General features: G+C 36.0%; 1 protein-coding gene across 19 annotated transcripts in view; it reads left to right on the top strand.

The window, feature by feature from the left end:
• Positions 1–19730, top strand: part of ank2b (ankyrin 2b, neuronal) — a 130614-nt gene that overhangs the window by 90669 nt on the left and 20215 nt on the right. For 7 of the 19 annotated variants that reach the window (XM_060874219.1, XM_060874220.1, XM_060874213.1 and 4 more), the window contains 18 exons: positions 426–461; positions 1273–1497; positions 3143–3241; positions 4239–4393; positions 5581–5792; positions 5978–6182; positions 6655–6751; positions 6910–7138; positions 7691–7816; positions 7957–8079; positions 8747–8779; positions 9423–9444; positions 12408–17372; positions 18348–18425; positions 18752–18883; positions 19035–19181; positions 19383–19569; positions 19652–19727. In XM_060874219.1, the coding sequence (XP_060730202.1) occupies positions 426–461; positions 1273–1497; positions 3143–3241; positions 4239–4393; positions 5581–5792; positions 5978–6182; positions 6655–6751; positions 6910–7138; positions 7691–7816; positions 7957–8079; positions 8747–8779; positions 9423–9444; positions 12408–17372; positions 18348–18425; positions 18752–18883; positions 19035–19181; positions 19383–19569; positions 19652–19727 (7147 nt within the window). The remainder of the gene's footprint in view (positions 1–425; positions 462–1272; positions 1498–3142; positions 3242–4238; positions 4394–5580; positions 5793–5977; positions 6183–6654; positions 6752–6909; positions 7139–7690; positions 7817–7956; positions 8080–8746; positions 8780–9422; positions 9445–12407; positions 17373–18347; positions 18426–18751; positions 18884–19034; positions 19182–19382; positions 19570–19651; positions 19728–19730) is intronic. The other 12 variants (XM_060874216.1, XM_060874231.1, XM_060874221.1 and 9 more) reach the window with 9 other exon arrangements.

A 19730-nucleotide genomic window follows, 5' to 3' on the forward strand; every position in this document is an offset into this window, starting at 1 on the left:
GACTACAAAGAAACATGACTTAGATAATATGGTGTTGATTGGGCTTTGGATCTGCTTTTTACGTGTGAGACGTACGTGTGCGATTGAGTCTGCTTTGACATTCTTGGAATCTAGACAACATGAAATGCTAAAGCTGAAACTCGTAGAAAGTCCATTTGGCTTGTCTTGGGACGAGTCAGTGTAGACTACAAAGGAGTGTTCTGCTTGACTACCAGTAGCTCTCCATTGACGATATCATAACATCTAAGTGCAGATGTGAAGCTTTCCTTAAAAAATATTTTAAGGTGTTCATCATAGCTGGGGTTACTTTGCCTTTGTTTGCTCTTTCTCTGCTTCTCCATCTCTCTCTCTCTCTCTCTCTCTCTCTCTCTCTCTCTCTGTGTGTGTCTCTCTCTTCTCTGATAGTTATTTTGTTCTCTCTCCAGCCATTCCTCTCCGTGCCATGAACATGACAGCAGCAGGTGACTGGCTGCATTTTGACATATGACCTGTGACATCCTCATCTCTTGCACTCTGCAACCCATACAGAAATCACTGTTTTGTCTGTCAACCCTCTTAAACCCAAATTTAATCCTATTCAGACATAGAAACACTTTTACAATGTCTGCTGTAACCTGTTTCTACCTAAGGTGCTAACACTGATATGATTCATTATAATCTGCCAAATGCATTGCAGGTTAACATCTCGCATTTATGGCATTGAATTTTATTAACCTGACCTGAAACCCTCTAACACATATGTCTACTTTCTATTAGGTCATTAATGAATAAATTCAATCCTTGCTGTTTTATGCGTTTTTTAATTGTTTACAGTTAAGTTACTTATATTCACAATAATCTTATGGGCATTATCAGTCCCAACATAGAAATATACTACATACTGTAGCAATTCCAGTATATTTGTTGAATACTTTATAAACCATTCTCTTTTCAAGATGTTTTCACACCATTGCATCATTATCCTTCTCTACCCCACTATGACTATCTTGCTTTCCCTAATTGTTCATCAGAATGCTGTGCCCTTGTGAATCCTGACAGTGTGCCAGTTCCATACATTTCAAGCATGCTGAAGACTGTTTCTACTGTTGAATGTGGTATTTTGTTGTATGCTGCGCACACAGGTTTACCCTACCACATGTAGCTTCCTCTGTGGTGTGTCTTTGCATGTAAAAAACCCAACATAACGAAATTTCAATTTAGGTGCCAAATGTTTGCACTGATATATTAAAGAAGATTATTTATGCTGACATCAAAGTTTTGCCTTATTTGCAGCTTTCTTGTCAGTTTTATGGTGGATGCCCGAGGTGGTGCCATGCGTGGGTGCCGCCATAATGGCCTTCGCATCATCATCCCCCCCAGGAAGTGCAGTGCTCCAACACGAGTAACATGTCGCCTAGTGAAACGACATCGCTTAGCGACCATGCCCCCAGTGGTTGAAGGAGATGGTTTAGCTACTAGAATTATTGAGGTTGGACCTTCTGGGGCTCAATTCCTTGGGTAAGCTCTCCTGATTTTACAGTAAAATTTGTCTAAAATAATTCGAATAACACAAACCTAACCAAAGGCTGATGATTACCTGAAAATGTCATCACTAAATAAAAATAGTTTATTGATTTGGAATAGTTTATGGTTTACTGAAAGTGCTGAACCTCTGTACAGTCTAACTACATAACATTATAAACAATGGCTTTTTCTTGTTTTTGCAGAAATTCCAAATTACTTATGTCTCTTTTGCCTCCATTAAAAAAGCTTGAATTTCTTATCGGCGCTTAATCAGACACCTTGCCGTAACACTCAAGACTTTTGTTTGCTTCACAGCTTGCTATAAGGAAAGCTCTAAGGCTTGATTATCCATTCTGCAAAGCAACCCTCCCCCCACCCACACACACACTAATAAAAACAATCCATGATTGATTTGATATGTTTAATGTGGTTGACTTAAATGCCAGTAAAATCTGTTTTATGGATTCTGATTGAGGGCCATATTCAGGAGGTCTGATCTGACAAATAAAATTAACCGTTGGAACCTCTGAGGGTGCCAGATTTTATTCACATGGACCTTTCAGTACATGGGGGTTTTCTTCTGTGTCTAGATTACTCTGAAATAATTCAGGATATTAATCCAGAAATAAACCTAGAAAAGCAGATTGTAATTTTCCCCTGTTTACTGTCAATTATAGTATATGTATATAGTAATTATATATATCTATATATATATATATATATATTACTATATACATATACTATATATATATAGTATATGTATATAGTAATTATGTATCATAAAAGCAATATCTGACCTGTCTAATAGTAGTCTAATATATTGTGAATAGGGCTTTAATAAGATCTTAAGAACTTTTATCAGGACAGAGAAATAATTGATTATTACAAGATTACTGCAGATTTCTTAATATAGCTTTGGGGTCCATAAGCATCACTTGGCTGCAAACCTTTAAATACTGCAGGGAACTGCTGTAGAAATGGCCAAATATTTGTACAGACAATGCCAGAAATGCAAGCAGTTTAGGATTTTGTCCACTTCTTTAAAAGAAAACATGCCCATTGTTGAATGGATAAGCTGACCAAATAGCCTTTTTTATATGCAGTATATTGAAGTAGGTGGAGTTCCAAAATTCAATATAAAAACAATGCATGCTGTGAAAAATTTAGTCCTCAAGTTAAGTATCTATTAATATTGTACATTTATGTAGGTGGAGTTCAAGATTTTGATGTAAGAAGATTTTAATGTTATTTAAAATTCAATCTTCAACATTATTATTCTCTCGATTTAAGATGACATATTTTAATAAGATTCTTCCTTCAAGTTTCCATTAACCAAAAACAAATCAAATAAAAATAGAATAAAATAAAAATAAAATAAGTACACAAATGTAGTAACTAACTCACTACACATATCTCTGCATATCTCTGGATATGGCCCTGAGTCATTTTCTTGTGGATTAAAAATGTATGATTCTGCTTTAAATAAACACCAACACAATCCAAACTCAAGCAATTTTATGAAAGGGGTTATAATTAACCCACAATTTGGGAGGCCTACATAGAAAATGTCACTGAAGATGGCAAATTCAGCCCCAAACTGTTTGTGCTCTCTTTTTCTTCCGCTGCTGTTGGATGACAGTAAGCTCCACCTCCCCACTGCCCCTCCCCCTCTGAATGAGGGTGAGAGTTTGGTTAGCCGCATCCTTCAGCTGGGGCCACCAGGGACCAAATTCCTGGGGTAGGAGTGACACATATGAAACAATCCATGGATGCTGGTCCCATATTCCTTTTTTTCTGTCCTTCCTTTATTAAAATGTTTTCCCCTCATTCACAAGATAGTATGTGTGTGTGTGAGAGTGTTGATAGTAGACTGTGATAGTTTGTTGTTGTTCATAGAGTTGTTTTTTTTTTAGTTCACATTGGTGTTTTTCTCCATTTCATTTTTTTGGCCTTGCATCATGATTTATGTCTAAACCTGTTCCAGAAAAGTAGAAGTTCACGCAAAGCATGGCAGTCTTTTAAAAACAGGCACTGTAATGGTTTGTTTTGTTGCCATAGATATAGAAACTGTAGATGCTGAGTAGCCTTTGTTGCGGGTTACATTAATATGCCAGTGCATCTGCCAAATTGGCTAGCCATAACAAGTGAGAAGAGATGCATGGCTACTGTAATTTACATTATGTTCAGCTTATTATCATAAAATATTTCTTGAATTAATTGTACATTTTTCATTAATTGTTCATGAATAATTAAACTTGTAACATAAAGTCCCACTGGCTGTAATTCCCACATAACAGCTTGTTATATTCATATAACAAGCTTCATAATTCATGGCATTTTTCTGAAAATTTAATATGACTTAAATATTGAGCTGTTTTAAAGGTGTGACTTAGGCTAAGGAGGCATCTGACGTTTATATCTATGGTTATCCTTATAGTCATTTTGTGTGAAAAACACATAGCTACACTCCATGGCATTAAAGTTGCACATTTTTTCACCTACAATTATTTTGTTGTTGGACTGCCTTCAGATGGTTCTGTGTGCTTTTACGTCAGCACCAAAACATCTGGAATGAGTACTACATTCGGCTCCAGTTCTAACTGCATTTGTGCTACGTGTGTTATATCTTTAGTTTGACAAAAGTGTGTAACTTGTGTTTCAGTAATCCGTAATCATCCAGTTACCCTTATGAAGAATGTATTTTTGATTAAACACATTTTCGTGTTATTTTTCAGACCAGTGATTGTGGAGATTCCACATTTTGCTGCTCTGAGGGGAAAGGAGAGAGAACTAGTGATCCTGCGCAGTGAGACAGGAGAAAGCTGGAAAGAACATCAGTGTGAATATACAGAGGAGGAGCTCAATCAAATCCTTAATGGCATGGATGAAGGTAGGTTTCTGACATACAATTCTATTTCATTCTTCCTAACAAGCAGGAGCAGAAAGGAACATCTAGATACTTACTTGTGCACGTGCACATTCAAGATACAAAAATACAAAGTACTTGCAATAAATACAGATGACATACAGTCATTTTTATTCCTTCATATGATCGTAGGTATTTTTCCTGCTAATGTTGCTTCAGGTTTACTGATTAGGGGTCTTAATCCATATCTGGATTTCTGTAAAGCTGCTTTGTGATAATGTCCACTGGCAGCTCTTCAATCCTCGAGTAACATGTAGACAGTGAGAGAAAGGAGTGAGAGCAGATTATTAGGTAAGCTCTTGTTCTATATTGGTTTAAAAGGATGTACATTGTATGCAAAATACCAGCAGGGACTAACTATGACTAAAAAGGAGAGCCAAAAGGTAACACAGACTTTTAGGGACATAAACAGGTCCGCCATTTCCAAACTTGAGTGAACATGTACTGTAAGACAGCATGAAGACATCCCATTTCCCCAAGACACAGTAATGCTTATGTACTATCTAGATTTGCACCTTATCCTATGAGAAAAGCTTATTAACAGAAGGCTTAACTAAACAATTTTATTTTCAAACTAGGCTTAAACACCAAGACTGTGTCTCAGTCCTGAACAATAATAGGAATGCTATCTATACCTGGAGAGCTTTGTATGGAAAGTTCTGTTCTTTCCTGTAGTTTTCAATTATTTTATGTAGTAATAAAGAGCCTGCTTGTAGTTGAATTATATTGCAGTTAAATTATATTATTTATGGATTTAAAAAATTTTATATTCAATAATATTTTTATTTGATTAGATAGTGGTATGTGATTTCTTCTTTTGGCTTTTTAAGAACAAATTGGAGCTAGTTCATGCCAACTTAGATATCAACTTATATCCAAAAAAAAGCTAACAAGGGCACAAGCTAGTTACATTTTTGTCATAAGCTATATAAGGTTTATTTTCCTAATGCTCCATTTTATCCCCTATTTCTAAACCCTGGTGTTGGATCTCCCTCTTGAGCTAGAGACAAAAAGTTTCGTCTCTGAAAACGTCATATGTTCAACAAAAATATTAGGAGAGGCTTCCCATGCATTCCCATGTTGGCGAGATTTACATTTTTTTTTTATTCCATTTCCCACAATAATTTAACGGTACTGTCCTGTATCATCAGATCTGGACCCTCCCGAAGAGCTGGAGAGGAAGCGTATTTGCCGCATAATCACCCGGGACTTCCCACAATACTTTGCAGTAGTCTCACGGATCAAACAGGACAGTAATTTGATTGGTCCAGAGGGTGGGATTTTGAGCAGCACAGTGGTACCACAAGTCCAGGCTGTCTTCCCAGAAGGGGCACTTACAAAACGTATTCGAGTTGGATTACAGGTATTGCAGTTCATTTTTACATTCCTTTTTTTAAGTAGTGGTATTTTACTTTTCAGTATTTCAGTAATTATTGCTTTATTTGTTTCCTTTTTGGAAATTGAAAGTACTCTCTTTATTCAACTGTAATTCCACTGCATTTTACAACAAATGTCCTGGAATTTTCTTTTCCTCTTTCTGTTGATTAGACTCAGCCTGTGAATGTAGATCTGGTAAGAAAGTTCTTGGGGAACAAGGCTACATTTAGTCCTATAGTCACCCTGGAGCCCCGTAGGCGGAAGTTCCATAAACCCATTACTATGACCATTCCTGTCCCCAAAACTTCAACTGACCCTATATACAATGGCTTTGGAGGAGATACACCAACACTCCGCTTGCTATGCAGTATCACGGGTGAGAGCACAAAATTGTATATACAAACGAACACTCAAATCAATTTTACATTTCTCTAAGAAATTTTATAAGTTAAAAAGCATATTTATAGTAAAGCACTTGTGACACATGACCTCATAAACATCTCCAGTCATGGGGGATCCTCAAATATACAAAGAGCTTGTCAGTGTCTGTTTTTGTATATAATTTAGATATATATGATTGTGTATGACTTTTGTGTGATAAATGTTTTTTTTGACTTTCATTGCTTTAAAAGTGACATGCCCTGTGTCAACAGGATATCCATTATCCATGGCTAAACACTGAACAGAACATGAAGGATAACAGATTTTATTCTAAAACAAAAGAAAAATATGTTGCCATTTTTAATGGTTACTTTATCTATCAGGTTTTATGGAAATTGTGAAAAAAAGAAGGGCCTGTGATTAAGAATTCAGTTCAGAGTTTTCTCCAATTCTTTTTGTTTAACCAGGTGGAACAACACCAGCTCAGTGGGAGGATATTACTGGAACCACACCTTTAACTTTTATCAATGACTGTGTTTCATTCACCACAAATGTCTCTGCAAGGTAGGTTCTGATTGGTAGTTTTGTTTAATTATATTTAATATAATTCAGTGTTAAATATCATATTTAATCAAGACAAATAATGCACTTATTGTGTTTTTTAACTTTTTAGTTAACATTTAAAAAAAGTTTAACTTTTTAACTGTTTTTTTACTATTTAGATTCTGGCTAATAGATTGTCGACAAGCCCACGAGTCAGTCAACTTTGCCACACAGGTGTATCGGGAGATAATCTGTGTGCCGTACATGGCAAAATTTGTCATCTTTGCCAAAACCCATGACCCAATTGAGGCACGCCTTCGCTGTTTCTGCATGACTGATGATAAGATAGATAAAACTCTGGAGCAGCAGGAGAACTTCACAGAGGTGGCTCGAAGTCGGGATGTAGAGGTAAAGTAGAAGTTAGTGTGCTCAAAAGTAACAACTTGGTGACATGAAATGTTATTTACTAAATTGTTAACCAAGCTAATATACTGTATGTGTTCATGTGTTCTCAGTGAGATATGTATCAGGTTTGTACACAACATTATGATATTAAGGTGAAACTCTCTATGTCTAGGTTTACTAACTAGACAGACAAACATATACAGTACTGTAGACAGATAGACAAATAGATCACTTTTTAGCCGCTGTTGGAAATTCACAATTTATCTAAATGATTTTAGAGAGAATTTTTGCCTCATTTTTAAAAGCTTTGGTTGTATGTTGTAGCACTCACCATCTTTTAAAAATACATATTTATTAATTATCTGTCAATTCAGCTGAAATATAAACTAATAGTCATTATTAAAAAAAAGAATAATAATAAAAATTAATTTTGTTGTTTTAGCAACACTGGTAAAATTGTCTTTTTTTTTGTTTAAGAAATAATACTAGGATATAAAAGGCGGTATAATAATTGCTAAATATTAATGGTATTATTTTTGTGATGTTCCACTGAAGGTTTTAGAAGGAAAACCCATCTATGCCGACTGCTTTGGAAATTTAGTCCCCCTCACCAAGAGTGGCCAACACCATATCTTCAGCTTTTTTGCCTTCAAGGAAAACCGACTTGCCCTCTTCATAAAGGTAAGCTCCCTAACATTTTCATGCTGTATGTATTTCTTTTGAAAGCATTTACTTCCTTGTAGACACAAGTTAAAAAACTACTTTGTTACATGTAACACTTTTGTTGCTAAAATGTTTGTTATTTGTTGGAAATCTTTTAGATACGAGATAACACTCAGGAGCCTTGTGGTCGATTGTCCTTCATGAAAGAACCGAGATCATATAGGAGTTTGGCCCACGATGCCATATGCAACCTAAATATTAATCTACCAATGTATGCTAAGGTAATTTAACTACCACTCTCTTTATGAGAGAGAGCATGCATGGTGATGATACTGAATAGAAACCCAAAACCCACCCGGCACCCCAACAAATCTGATCTGAATACTTTCTGGCTTCCGCATTTTGTTTTACATTTATTGAATGAATGTATTATAAAATTTATGATTTCACATCACTATTTCTATTGATTTCATTGGGATTCATTGGGATTTCTTTTGTAATAGCCACTGCACACAATGATTTAGAAATGATTTACAATGATTTAGAATAGTATAACTGAAATTAACACAATGGAGACATACTGACAGAATTTTATGCAATTATAACATCATGCACAGGTATGGTATATAAGTCTATATTTTGTTTCACATTTAGAATTTCATTAACATTATTTTCATTATAATTATCTAATGTATCTTAGTTTGTATATAAGCTTAGGCTGTATATATCCTCCACACATACCTCCTCTTATATTACACCTCAAAGTCTGACTCAACAGTTCTGTTGCTATGGTAACTGCTTTGCTTGGTCTCTCTTTATCCTTCTTTCTATCCTGTCCCCTGTCACCCTGTCAATCTCTCTCTCTCTCTCTCTCTCTCTCTCTCTCTCTCTCTCTTTCTCTCTCTCTCTCTCTCTCTCTCCTCTTTCACTGCTTCTTGCTCATCAAAGGAATCAGATTCAGACCAAGAGCCTGATGAGGAGGTAACTGTGGAGAAATTTTTCCTCTATTCCCTTAACATCCACACTTTTGGATGTTCAATTTCCTCTGTAAAACATTATTTTAGACCATTTTCCTCTTGTAAAATGTATATTTATTTATTTAGTCAGTTAGTTTGTTTTTATTTATTTTCAATTATTTTAATTTATTTTAAACTGAATATATTTAATTAGCTTTCCCTCAAGTATATTTTTAAACTGTGTAGTTATTATCATCAGATCATTCTACTTTTTTAAAATGGAGCATATATAGATCACTGGAGCTTTAAATCAAAGCCACACTACCACATGTAATTTACATATGCATTTTACCCATTTATTTGAAGCTTTTGTCTAAAGCCACTTATAATTGAGAAAGGATACCACAAAGAAATTTAGGGATTAATGGTCATGCTCAATAACACAACAGTGGCAGCTCGGTGATACAACTGAGCTATCAATGTAAACACAGTGACAAATGTGTGTTTTTATTTTATTTTTTTATTTTTTTGCTTTGCCCATTATGCCTCCCTGTTTATTTTGCCAACCCTAACAGCAACATGGATGTTTCTATTCTCCTTTACTGATGTTTCTATCCAGTCAGTAGTTTACAACTAATTACAGTTATTTTACTTGCTTATCTTTGCAGACTAGCCGAACACTTGGAAGATGTAAGACATTTCCCTTTTCTAGTTTTAATCTGTCATGCACTAAACATGTTTGTTTTTAACCAACTCACATAGAGATTAACTACTAAAGAATGTGCGGCTTAATATGGCTGTTATAATTTAGCAAATATAAAAACAGTAATGAGCTGTTGCACAGCATCCAATTTATCCCACGTTTAGCTTGTCATAACTTACTGTAAGCTTTTGCTCATTTTCCATTATGTTCCTTCCAAGGATGTGGGAAGTCCGTCTCTTGCAGGATTCCTTTAAATGAAAATTCCAAATTAATTCTAATAATTCAATAAGCAAATAAAGCAATATGCTATCTAAACTTTATTATTGAGTTCTTTGAGTTTTTAAATAATAATCTTTCAAATAATATTCCCCTTGTAACTTCTAAGACATTTGTCTATGATTTCAGTTCTTAATTTATTAATTTGAAAGGCAGTTGCTCATAGTTAAATTTACATCTGTGAGACTACAGTACAGAGGAATTTGCAATTTTTGTTTTCTCAGTAACAAAGTAGGATGTTTTGTTCAGAATGATATCAAGAGAGAAAAAAGGAGAGGGTGTTGAGGGACTGACTGTATATAGCTGCTATACTGTGATAAACATTACATGTACATAAGTGATAAAAGGAACTCCTGTGTCAGGAAACTTTAAAATGAAATTTACATTACATCAATGAGTGTACTTTTTTGGTTATTTAATATTTTTATTATTAGGCTTTGGTTCTCTGGACCACCTGTCATATAAGTTCCTGTGAATTAGCTGTTACAAGAACAGTAATGAGTGCATTATAATATACATACTGTACATTTACCCCCAGTGTAAAAAACCTTCCCACATCCCTGGTTCCATCGATGCTTGGGCATTACAGAGAGCAAATAAAAAAAAAGATCTGTATAAACATACAACATAAAGTTTAATTCATAATGTGATGTTTGTGTTATTAAATATCTTTCCATGCATCATCGAATATTATAACAAACTGCAAAGCAAAGTAGTTTCCTCTTTCCCCATGTTTAGAATCCCTTATGTACAATCATATATATATATATATATATATATATATATATATATATATATATATATATATATATATATATATATATATATATATATATATATATATATATATATATAGTATTATATAGTATAGTTCTACAATGCATCCAATGCATTCAAATGCATCCAAACACCTAGATTAAAGAAAATCAATACCAGTCTTTCACAACTCTACTGAAATTACATATTGTCAGAATTTCAGAATCAAAAGTTTACAAGTTTAGCAAGTTGACTGTCTTTTTTAACAGTCTGGCAGATTCCATTAATTGATATAACTTGATTTTAGAACCTTGATTTTCTTGATTCTTGATTTTCCCTTTTGGCTTATTGAGAGACTTTTTGCACTTGATAAGCAAGAATAATCAAAGCGATACAGCCAAGACTGCTAAACTGTGGACTTTCACAAGTCCAGTTTCTCAACAACTGAAGGTTCCATGAGCATCTGTAATACAAATAATGCAAATATAAAATTCTTAAGTTCACAGTCACTGTGTTGTTCAGGTAAAAGTTCAACTGAACACCAAGAAAACAATAAAGGCACTAAAAAGGTGTTGTGGGCATCAGGCACCAAAATATGTACATCCACTATTAAGAGAGTCCTAGATTGCCATGCTCTAGATAAGAGATTGCATCATTAGGAAGGAGAATTATGAAAAATCTCAGAACCATTACCCCGAAGGTTAAAACTATTTTGGAAAACTAAACCTTTTTTAGTAAACTAAAAATAAATGGAGAAATAAATGGAGAAATTTGACACAGAAAATCTCATATAGCCAATTAAAGATCAAATTATTTTGACCTCTTATGGAATTAAAGTAAACCCAGGAAATGCATGATAACATGAAATGTATGGAGTTGTGAAAAATTGAGTTGAAATATCTTTAGTCACAGGACATTTAAACATTTGGCCTAAACTATATCTATCAAAGTAACATCAAATTAGTATATAATAAAGTAGTTAGTAATTAGTATGCATATATGTACACATTAGACATAATCTTGAATTAACATGGGATTTATTTACACCCATTTAAATACATTGATTAAAGGATCTGCTCTCTTTCATTAAATTGATTACTTACCACATTTTGTGCAGTAAGGATAAACAAATACATAACTAGGCTATGAGTGTTATAAGCCTACTAAATACTTACCTATTAGAAGTTAATAAGCTTTGCATGGAAATAACTTGACTTGCATTAAGTGTGTGTGTGTGTGTTGTTCAGAATGGGTGCAAACAGTATGCCCATATTTAAGTTTGACAGATTGTTCATTACCTTCTGCATTGTTATATCTATTTATAGTTTATCTGTTTATTTTTATTATTTTTATTAGGTTGTTATTTAAGCATAATGTGTATGTGACTAATTCACATACATAAGAAGCAATACTTCCATCACATTATTCCTGGAAAAAAAAATTATATAAAAAACCTAGTGTTATATCACTGGCTTTCTTTTGAAAAATAGCACATTGTTTATTTCTCTCATTTACTATAATTAATTTCTCTGGAAAATCTAAGTTCATTTTTGAGTCTTTTTAAACAACTGTTTATCTCTGTTTGTCCTCTGTTTGCATCAGTTTATTCATTTATATTTATTTATTCATATTTATTTATTTAAATTGGTATCTTTGTGTGAATGTGCTTTTGGACATCAGATAAACAAGTTATTTCCTACTTATTCCCCTAAGGTCTGTAAGATTTGGCTGTCATTTGCTTTGCAGTTGTTATTCATCCCTGTAAGTCTGTTGTCTGTCCATGTAGCCTTTATATCCTGTTTTGTTCCTTAAAACTTTATGCCAATCCAAACCTGATCTCTTTTTTCAAATCTCTGTTCCCTTTAATTTAAATTTTTTGTTTAATTTGCTCCTTAAATGTCCTCCTTGTAAACGGAAGATGATGAAGATACTGAAAATTCTACAGAGGCATCCATCCTGAAAAGTCACTTGATTCGAGGTTCTACTGCCCTAGCCAGCCCAGATTTACTCTCTGAGGTTTCAGAGATGAAACAAGATCTGATCAAAATGACTGCCATTCTGACCACTGATACATCTGAGAAGTCAAATTCTATGCATGGGGGTAGTCTAGTGAAAGGGGTGGAGGAGGTGTCAGGGGAGCCTTTTGAAATAATGGAAAAGGTAAAGGAGGATTTGGAGAAAGTTAATGAAATTCTAAGGAGTGGGACATATGAAGATGAAGTTGTTGAAGATTCAGCAAAAGCAGGAGGTCATCCATATAGAAAGGATGAGGAGTGGGTGCTTCTTTCAGATTGTGAAATTGAGGAGGCTAAAATGATGGCAGCTTTTGAGACCCAAGAGGCACTTCTTAAGGACATTCGAGGTAGCCGTCAGTCACAAAAGGGTGTAGATAGAGACCATAAAGAGTACTTTCTGGATGCACATGTGACATCTGGAGCGAAAGTGCAGGAGAGTGTGGCACAGGAAAAGTTCACAGAAATTGTTTTGCGCAAAGGTGGCAAAAAAATTGTACCATCTGTACTGAAAGATAATAAAACACATGTCACTGAAGTGAAAAAGCCCATTAGAAGAAAAGGGCCTCATGGACAGAGTAATGAATACAATGTGCCTACTTCAAAAACTGGTTCTGTTAGTGAGAGAACAGAAAAAACACAGCGAGATGATGGCCTCTTACATGCTCCCTCAAACGAAAAAAAATCGCCTGTATCTCCAGTAGTTGAAGAAACACCAATTGGCTCAATTAAAGACAAAGTTAAAGCTCTTCAAAAGAAGGTGGAGGAAGAACAAAAAGGCCGCAAGCAGACTGGCAGCAAACCCTCTCATGGGTCTTCAGGAAAAAAGTCATCTCCTGTTATTAAAGATCAAAAAACACCAACCTCTAAAAAAACACAAGCTCCCACCAAAACACCAAAAAATGAGTCAGAGAGACTAGAAGAGACTATGTCAGTAAAAGAACTCATGAAGGCTTTTCAGACAGGACAAGACCCTTCGAAGGGAAAGTCTGGACTTTTTGAACATAAAGCAAGTTCTGGACTAAAGCACACAAAAACAGTTCAAATAAATGAAACTCTGTCCAGACAGTCCGCATCTCAAACTTCTTCACTTGGACAAAAAGTGTCACTTGAAACTAAAAAATGTGTTGACCCAGAGAAAATTAAAGAATTTAAGATTAGCACGGAGATAGGACATTCTCAGGACGTAAGTTCCAGTGTAAGACCAAAACCAGAAGACAGTGTTCAGTGCCAAGAACTAAAAATGCTAACAGTGCAAGATGAAGTTACTTCTGCCTTACAATCAGTAGAGCCTTCAGCCCAGAAAGATCTGGCCGCATCAAAACCCCAAGATTTGTCTAAGGAAAATGAGTCCTTAACTCAACTTCATAGTGGCCTGGATATGCTTAATGAAAGCTCGGACAGTCACAAAATTGAAAGGACAGTTGTTTCCCCTTGTGCCAGCGTAGGTGAAGATGAAGTCCACATGAGCTCAGAGGACAGTGACAAACATGAAGGTATGGCAGAAACTCTGGATACAAGTCCCGAAAGCCTTTCATCATCACCCAAACAGCCAAGTCAATATATTGATGGAAAGCTCTCAAAAGTTGAAACAGTTACAGCCAAAAATGAGACAAGTACACTATCTAACAACTCTTCCACTGGTGCAAAGACAGCTGATGATCAGGCATCTACAACAACTCTTGGATACGTGTCTGTGAAAAATGCATTGGATTATTGTATAAAAAGTGAGTCTGTGTCTGCTTCTCAAAGCAAAACTGTTAAATTTGTTGATGAAAAATTCTCTGTTGATGAGGACATTCTTTTGACATCATCAAAACCAACAAAATCTCGAAAACTAATGAAAAGGGGTTCTGAAACAATAGACAGTTTTTTGAGTGATGAAGAGCCATCAGATGGTCAACAACTGTCAACCTCAACTGACTACTTGGCTACAAGAGCTGATACACAGGGTTATAGTGGTTTAGTACTGCCTCTTAGACATCAAGATTCAGAGACCATTAGTCCAGTAGCTGATGATTCTATAACTATTAGTCATAAGGACTCATTAGAAGGTAGCCCCCTTATGGAAGACAACTCCTCCCATAAATCCCCAGACTCAATTGAACCTAGTCCAACTAAAGACTCCCCATGCTGTGACTCTCTAGAAAGCAGCCCTATAGAACAAAAAAACATCTTGACCTTGCCTTCAGTAGAGCAACCCAGTGTGACTGCAGGGCAGCAGACATCCTCCAAAACTCCTTTACCCTCAGAAAAATTGCATAGACTCCCCAGAGACCAGGAGGATAGTGTCGACGGTGACAGTTGTGAACAGACATCTCAACTGAAGAGTTCGGGTAAGAGTTCTTTTCCCCCTGACACCCCAAGTTTTGAAGAGGTAAGTTATGAGCTCAATCCCAAAACCCAAGACCCTATGGTCCATTCCATGTTCCTATTTCCATCCGTCATACCTGAGGATGCAGAGGGAGATGTGTTAAAGTGTGTCATGACCCAGAGGAAATTCAACCCTGAGGAAGAGATGTTTAAAATGGCTGCCAAAATAAAAACATTTGATGAGATGGAGCAAGATGAAAAAGACAGAAAGGGCTATAGCAAAGAAATCTTCTCTCAGACCATGAATGAGTCTGAAAGAGGAAATGAAAGCATCAGATTGATTGGACCTGAATTCAAAGTTGAAACAGACTCAGTGGATGGCCTTGGGCCTACTGAGACAAAACAATGGTCAGAGGTAGCACAATCTAATGAACCAAATATTAAAGTACAACCTCCCTCTCCTTTTCCAGCAGGTGTGCATGAGATCCCTCAAACATCTGAGGACATGGCCCACACTGCAGCTTCAACAGATGAATCAGCAATAGAGGGACCTCCGTCTGTCTCAGAAACACATACAGCAAAAGATCATCAGACCACGCTACAAAATGAAATGCAGACACTTAATATTAAAGTGTTAGAACAGACCAACAAACAATTGTTAAGCAAAGAAGGGATGGTCAATATTGAAAATCTGGAACTGAAAGAGGAAAGCCAGAAGAGGTCATGGGAAAGCAAGTATGATGATAAGGGTGGAAAGCAGAACGATTTATCAGACTACCAGGAAGCGTATAGAAAATCACCCAGTCCATTAGAAAGTCATATAACATATAATGTTGAGGGTGATAACATAAGGCCTACAGGGATATCTGATATAGGTTTAAGCAGGGATAGTTTAAGGACAGAAACAGATACTTTGTCTAGTATTATGGTGCAAGCTAGGGAAACGTTTAAACCAGAAATATGTATTTATGATGACATTGAAGAAGATGAATTAGATGAAGAACTTCCTAAAACAAAGTCTAGAGGGGTAACTGCAAAAACTATGGCAGACAACTGGAATGATTTGCGGGAAGATGATGATGCCTTTGCAGCAAGAGTCAAAGAAGAGGAACAAAAGATTTTAGGTCTGGCAGTAGATCGACAGTCCCAAGCTGCAACTCCAGACACGACACCGGGAAGGACGCCCACTGAGGAAGGCACGCCAACAAGTGAACAAAACCCGTTCCTTTTTCAAGAGGGTAAACTATTTGAAATGACTAGAAGTGGAGCAATAGACATGACCAAAAGGGGATACGAGGAAGAAGGCTTTGCTTATTTTCAAATAGGAGAGCAACCAATTGAAGAGGCACTTATAGAGGAGGCTATGGAAGAACCTGGTGCAGAACAAGAGATTGCTATAAACCTCACTCTGCAGAATAAACCAGAAGATGTTAAGGAATATTTAGAAGAGGCTACAGACATATCACTTCACTCCACACCTGAGAATGATCAATCTGGTATAGCTTCTAAATCAAATGTCCCACAGCCTACTATACCAATTAATTTAGCTGTTTCTGTTTCACCCCAAACAAGTAAAAACAACATTGCAAAAGAGGCTGTAGAAATAAAAACAGACAGGTTACCTGAAGAAAGTTTGTCAGGGACTGATCTTGGTACTACAGACACTTCCATCTTAACCAATGATGGAATCATAACCAATGTCCAGACAGCAGTATCAACAGTAACCAGGTCAGTTTATTCCCAGCAGGACCAAGAGTCCTCAGATTCCTCCCCAGAGGATGAACATTCAGTAATAGAATTACCTAAAGCCCCTGAAAAAAGATCACAAACTTCCAAAATGATATCAAAAACAAAGCCCGATTCTAAAGGTAATACTGCATCAGCTCAGAAAAAGACATCCTTCTCTAAGGAGGAGGAGAAGCCAAAATCAAGAATCCCTATAAAAGCTATTTCCAACAAATCAGAGACAGAACATGATTTATCTGTAAAATCTCCTAAAGAGAAGAAGACTAAATTGCCTGTAAAACCTGAAACACGGAGAAAATCTGAGACAGACACAGGTCCCTCTGTAAGCTCAAGAGTGACAAGGTCTATCAAAGCCAAGAGCTACTGTGAAAGTGATTCTACAAAGAAACCAGCAAAAAAGGACCAGGGTCATCCAACAGGTACTGAATTGCCGAACAAATATAAGACATTACCATCCAAGCTACCTGTCAGGGGAAAGCCTGGACAACCAACTCAAACTACAACAACTGGCAAAAAAGAGCAGCCATCTGAGAGGTGCAAGAAGCCTACTGATTTTTTTGAGGAGATTAGTGATGAGGCAGCTAAACTAGTGGAGAGGTTGGCCCAAGCTGAAAAAGAGAAAGAGGAGGCTGCTGCCATTTCGGATGATGAAAGCAGCACCATAGATGTCTCAGTAATAGAAAATGAGCCTTTCCCTGATATGCAGATGCCTCTTCCTGAGGACCCATTGGTCATTAGGCCTCGATGGGACGACCCTGTTGAGACGCAGATGGAAAGAATCCCTGCTGATAAAGCCCAAGTCCAAAGTCAAGGTACCCCCATCATAAGGGGCCCATTCTCTCTCTCATCTGCCTCAGCACATTAGCAATGAAGGTGCTGCCTCTCTGTCTTGTAGCTAAAGCTTTAACTCTTTCTGGTGCTTTTGTGACGTTTGAATTGTGTTTGTGTCTGTCTCCCTTCCTTGTATGTGTTAGAGTATTGTCAAAAATGATTTGATTAATTTGATTTTTATTGCTATTTGTCTTAAAACGTTAATCTTCACAGCATGCTGAAATGGCTGCTGCCATACATCTATACATTTATGAATACACATATGTAATGATTGCTTTTATTCTTTACTCCATAGGTTTACTGGTAAATTCCAATGTTCTTCATGGAAACTAGTTCAGTGCACTATAGTTCATAGTACAAAGTAGAGAATGTGTCAAGTTTAAAATATGTTCAGGAAAGCCTAAATAAGAACAGCTAAACTAGCTAATTCAAACATAATTCAAACAAATTTAAAACAATTAGTAAAAGAAATTTAAAGGCAAGAGAAAGCCAGTGATTATATACAGATGGGTGACATTAAAGGAATTAAATTAAAGGAACATTGGTAGCTCTGATATTCTGTAGGAGATATTCTGCTGACATGGTCGATTCCTACTTTGGTCAAAAAGTAACCGTTAGAGTGAAGAGTGGGATGGGATGAGAGAAAATGTGTTAAACCATCATCAAAGCACCAAATAAGCACTTATCCTTTGGAAAAGTGCTTCTCCATGCCTCCAATACAGTTCCAGACACTTGTGTCAAGTCATATCAAAGCAATTTTGGCAGCTTGCAGTGGATTAACACTATTTTGCCTTTTCATTTGTCACCTACCTGTATTTCATTGATATTTTTTATGTACATTAGTGATGGAAATGATCTTTTTTATGGCTGCTTCTGAAAATAGGACCATTTTTCTTAGTTTTTTAATGTGTATTTTGGTGATGCCATTTTATGTGTCTTGACTATGGCATTTGCAGTGGATCCACAGGATGAGCTTGACAGGAAGGAAGGACGATTGGCTGTAATGGCTGATCATCTTGGTTTCAGCTGGACAGGTAAAAGCAGCATGAGTGTTTGGTGATATCACAGGAACATTGACAGAACGATTCATGGTTTAAAGATCAATACAACACCCATATCTGTTGTACATATAGAACATTTTTAAAATCATACATTATATATACGCTCTGATGGATTTGCTACTTGCTTTCAGTAAGGTTTCAGGTGATATGAGCACACAGAAGGATGGATTTTTTATTAATAAATACTCTATGTACAATTCAAACATAATTCTGACATGTCAGCTTTCACTCCCTTTTAAAATTCCAGAAATAATATTTGTTTTTTTCAAACATTGGTATCTTATTTATTGTACATCTAGAGCTGGCTCGTGAACTTGAATTTGATGAAGAGCAGGTCAATCAGATAAGAGTGAAGAATCCAAACTCATTACAAGACCAAAGTCATGCACTTATAAGACTATGGACAAAAAGAGAGGGGACAAATGCTACAGGTTAGACTTTTACATGAGACATTGTTAAATTACACTGTATGTCATAAAAATGGATTTTGTAATGAATTATTTTGCTTAAATTTCAAATTTGACAATTAGAACATAAACAAAGTGCATATTTAATGTGATGATTTTTTTCTATTCTCCACAGAAAGCATTTTGATCTCGAAGCTGAAAAAGATTAATCGTATGGACATTGTACATCTCATTGAAACAAAGATCATACAGTCCATTCAGGACCACTCATCGCACACCTATGCAGAAATAGAGCAGTCTATCTCACTGGACAATAGTGAAGGTAAAAATTTACATCTACTTTGGGAAATGAGAAATTTTTATATATAATTTAAAGAAAGAGAAGATAGGACTGACCCAAAAAAATTGCCGTTGTAACCCCAAGTTAAGATGAGGATCTGTTGTTCAGCTTGAAGTTCACAATGTCTTTACATGTCACTAACTTTAATTTTAATTCAAGAATTATAAGTGTTATATCCTCCAGGATTCTCAGCTCTTAATGAGGACATCGATAGCCCTAGACCAGTCCGCCACACAGAGCACACTTCAAAAATGCCAAAGTATGGACTTCAGCCACCTTTAGTATCTGCTGAAGATCTCTCTTCTAGTGTATCTTCACTCAATGATACCCAGAAAGAGAAGCCACTGCTGCAGATAGATAAAACTGAAGAGTGAGTCAAAAAAAAATAAAAAATCATCAAACCAGTAGTTTTACACTACATTATTTTTAACATACATTATATTTATTTACAGGGTTGCTGCAGGCCCAACACTGTCTGGTTTTGAGATGATTGGTCTAAGACAACAGTTCCCTGGCACAGTAAAAAAAGTA

Source organism: Tachysurus vachellii, chromosome 7 (genome assembly GCF_030014155.1).
Source record: "Tachysurus vachellii isolate PV-2020 chromosome 7, HZAU_Pvac_v1, whole genome shotgun sequence".
Taxonomy (NCBI): domain Eukaryota; kingdom Metazoa; phylum Chordata; class Actinopteri; order Siluriformes; family Bagridae; genus Tachysurus; species Tachysurus vachellii.